This window comes from Habropoda laboriosa, unplaced genomic scaffold (assembly GCF_001263275.1).
Source record: "Habropoda laboriosa isolate 0110345459 unplaced genomic scaffold, ASM126327v1 scaffold648, whole genome shotgun sequence".
Lineage (NCBI taxonomy): Eukaryota > Metazoa > Arthropoda > Insecta > Hymenoptera > Apidae > Habropoda > Habropoda laboriosa.
The window spans coordinates 1,217,467-1,220,978 of NW_017100857.1; the positions used below are offsets into that span (position 1 = coordinate 1,217,467).

The 3,512-nt window shown below is 28.5% G+C and overlaps 2 protein-coding genes across 2 annotated transcripts in view; both read left to right on the top strand.

The window, feature by feature from the left end:
• The first annotated feature begins 102 nt into the window (after nucleotides 1-102).
• LOC108577416 (general transcription factor 3C polypeptide 3) lies at nucleotides 103-3,055 on the top strand. The gene is made up of 4 exons (XM_017940561.1): nucleotides 103-458; nucleotides 525-728; nucleotides 811-2,639; nucleotides 2,775-3,055. The coding sequence occupies exons 1-4, from the start codon at nucleotides 118-120 to the stop codon at nucleotides 3,053-3,055; spliced, it is 2,655 nt and encodes an 884-aa protein (XP_017796050.1). The 5' UTR covers nucleotides 103-117.
• Nucleotides 3,056-3,314: 259 nt separating this feature from the next.
• LOC108577377 (DNA ligase 4) overlaps nucleotides 3,315-3,512 on the top strand; it is a 3,456-nt gene continuing 3,258 nt past the window's right edge. The window contains exon 1 of the mRNA XM_017940517.1: nucleotides 3,315-3,476. Coding sequence (XP_017796006.1) covers nucleotides 3,315-3,476 — 162 coding nt within the window. The remainder of the gene's footprint in view (nucleotides 3,477-3,512) is intronic.

The following is a 3,512-nucleotide window of genomic DNA, read 5'->3' on the forward strand; positions in this document are numbered from 1 at the left end:
GTTCTGTGCTGTGAATAAAAAATAAATTTTATAATGGCATTCAATGTGCGTAACAACATGGTTGAAGAAACACTTATTGAAATCAATTTGCCATCATCATCCCAAGAGGAGAATAACATGGCAATTAATGAAGAAAATACAATAGCTCCAATAATTATAGAAGAATTGGATGAAAGTGCTCTGAATAACTTAAATGTTGATATGGCAGAATTTGTTGAAGCAAAAGCTTTAGATATTGAAGATATACCACAAAATGTTATATCAGATGTTAATTCTGAACAAAGTAATTCTGCTATGGATGTTACTGCAGAGGTAGAAGATCATGATATATTATTGACTGCAGATGAAGAAGATAAATTAACAAAGCAGTTTCTAAATGGAGAACTAACATTTTCTGAATATTCATCTAGAATGGATCAAGGTGTAGATCTAGAAAATGCAGAAACTGATTTCTCTAGGTAGTAGATTAATATTGATTTTTATATCTTAATAGAACATATAGAAATAAATCTTGTTATTTATAGAAATGATTATGAGAATGAAGAAATAGAAACAATCAAAACACCTCATTCTAAAGTATCAAAGTCACAAAGTGGAGGACAGGTACGTTATAAACGAAAAAAAAGAACACTTCCTCCAGTTCTACAAGGTCTTATGGGTGAAGCAAATTTAAGATTTGCAAGAGGAGATACAGAATTAGCTGCTCAAATATGTATGGAAATAATAAGGCAGGAATACTTTTCAAAATAATAATATATTACTTCAAAATAAAAGCAACAAAGCAATATAAATTTTTTAATTTTTCTATAGACAAGTACCAAGTGCTCCAGAACCATTTCATACACTAGGAATGATATATGAAGCAGATCAACCAGAGAAGTCATTGCAGTTTGCTTTGATAGCAGCACATCTTAGTCCAAAAGATTCTGATCAATGGGTGAGATTAGCTAACATGTCATTGGAAAGTGGAAACATAAAACAAGCTATAACATGTTATAATAGAGCAATTCAAGCAAATCCAAAAGATGTAAATTTATACGAAACACGAGCACAACTTTTGGAACGAAATGGAGATAAGAGAGCTTTATTAAAAGGATTTTCAAAATTAGTTCATCAGTTGGAACCTGAGGATGGTGAACATATAATTAAGTATGCTAAAATGTTAGCCAAACGATATATGGAAGAGAATAATAATGAACAAGCACTGGAAGCAATGGAAAATATTTTTTCAAAATGTCCTAATTTCATTACTTTGGAAGAAGTTAATATTATGACTGAAATATTAATAGCATTAAAAAAGTTTAAAAGATGTTTAAATATTTTGACCACATACACTAGTATTTGGGTAAAATATAAAACTACTAATGATGCAGTGATAAAGAAGTCTGGAAATGAAAAGAAAGAGGAATTAGAAGATTATAATACACGTGAAATTGAATGTTGTGGAATACCCGATGACGTTGTTGTTGATTTGAAAGCAAAATTTCTTATAACACTTGTTGAATTAGATCAGATGAAATTAGCTGAACAGCTTTTACCTAAATTTTATTTATGTGAAAATCCAGAAATTTCTGGAGATCTGTTTTTAGACATAGCAGAAGCTTTAATGGAAAAAAGAGAATTTGAACGTTCTTTAATGTTATTAGATCCTTTAGTAAATAGCAATAATTATAGTTTAGCAGCAGTATGGTTACGACATGCAGAATGTTGGGTTGGTTGTAAAGACTTAAAAAAGGCAATAAAATCGTATGAAGTTGTTAGAAATTTATCACCTCAGCATTTAGGTGCAAGAACTGCTTTAGCTAAGCTGTATCAATTAAAGGGTCAATACAATAAAGCAATAGAAGTTCTTAATCAAGATCCTGAATCAGATACTTTAGATCCACAAGTAATTTATCAAAGAACATTACTTCTTTTTAAAGTAAAAAGATATGATGAATATTTTCAGTCTGGAATGTTACTCTTCTCTAGACATTGTGCAAATATAAGAGGCAAAGTTGAATTAAATACATTAACTAGAGCATATGTTGTACGACAACGTTTGGACACATTGAAGCTGCATCGGCTATCTCGTGGCGAAAAGATTGAAGAAGATAACGCACCATCATTTTTGGATAATGCCGAATTAAGCGAAAAAAAAGAATTTTTTTTACTATTGCAAATGTGTAAATTAGCTTATACGTTAAAAAGATATGGCTTCTTGCAAAGAGTATGTTTTAGTGCATTAACATCAAAACGATTTGAAAAAAGGAATTCTCACATTATGTTTTTATGTTTACTTTCCTGTATTTACAATAATGATTCATATCACGGATATAATATTGTACGACAATTAATACGTGTCTGTCCAAGACCAAATTCTTGGAATTTATTGAACATTATTATACAAAAAGCAGAAGATTCCAGACATAATAGGTTTATAATGCGTCTCCTCGGAAGAGAAGATGTATTTTCTTATTTAAATATAATGCATGCAAACAATTGTCTTGTTTCTGGAACATACAAGTATGCTCTTAATGATTACATTTCATTGTTTAAAGTAATACCCAGTGCTTTATTGGCATTACTTATTGGTGTAACATTATTGCAAATGTCATGCCAGAAGTTGTCTGATAAAAAAAATCAACTTGTGATTCAAGGTAATTGCTCTTCATAATTTGTTTGTTTAATGAACAGAGATTGTGATATTTATTCAATATTTTTTTCATAGCAGATATACTTGAAAATAATACAAATTTTAATAAATACCTCATACTTTGTACATTTTGTTTTAGCTGTGGCTTTTTTAAAGAAATATTCCCAATTACGCGGAAAAGATGGTGAACAAGAAACATACTACAATATGGGTCGTGCATTCCATCAAGTTGGTTTATTATCAGCAGCTGCACATTTCTATAAATTAGTGCTTAAAAGTGATCCTGGAGATTTAGTTAAACAAAATTCATATCTTTTAGACTTAAAAAAAGAAGCTGCGTTTAATTTACATCTTATTTATTTACATTCCGAAAATCATTTATTAGCAAGAATGTACCTTGAAAATTATATTACAGTTTAGTTTAAGAATGCTAATTTATACAATTATTATACATAATCTTATCTAATTTACGATTTATTACCTATGAGATAATTATCTGTAATATATATAAAAACTTTTACATGTACTATAAATTAAAATGTTGTAAATAAATATGTAAATATTTCATAGAAATTTAGATATTTTTGTATATGAACCATTTCATCTGAAATTTTACATTGATTTTATCTTTTGATTAATTAATGATGAATTATTTTTGTTCTTTAGATACAAAAACGAAATGAGTGTAACATTAGAGGCAAAAATTGAATTTAAGAAATTGTGTAATATATTGGAGGAAATCACAAAAGCACATGCTTCTAAGAAAGCTAATATTTTAGAGAAATTTATCCAGCACTGTCGTATTATTAGTCATAAATTAAAAACAGAATTTCCAGATATGGTATAATATTGAATTTTTTAAATAATATTATGCTCA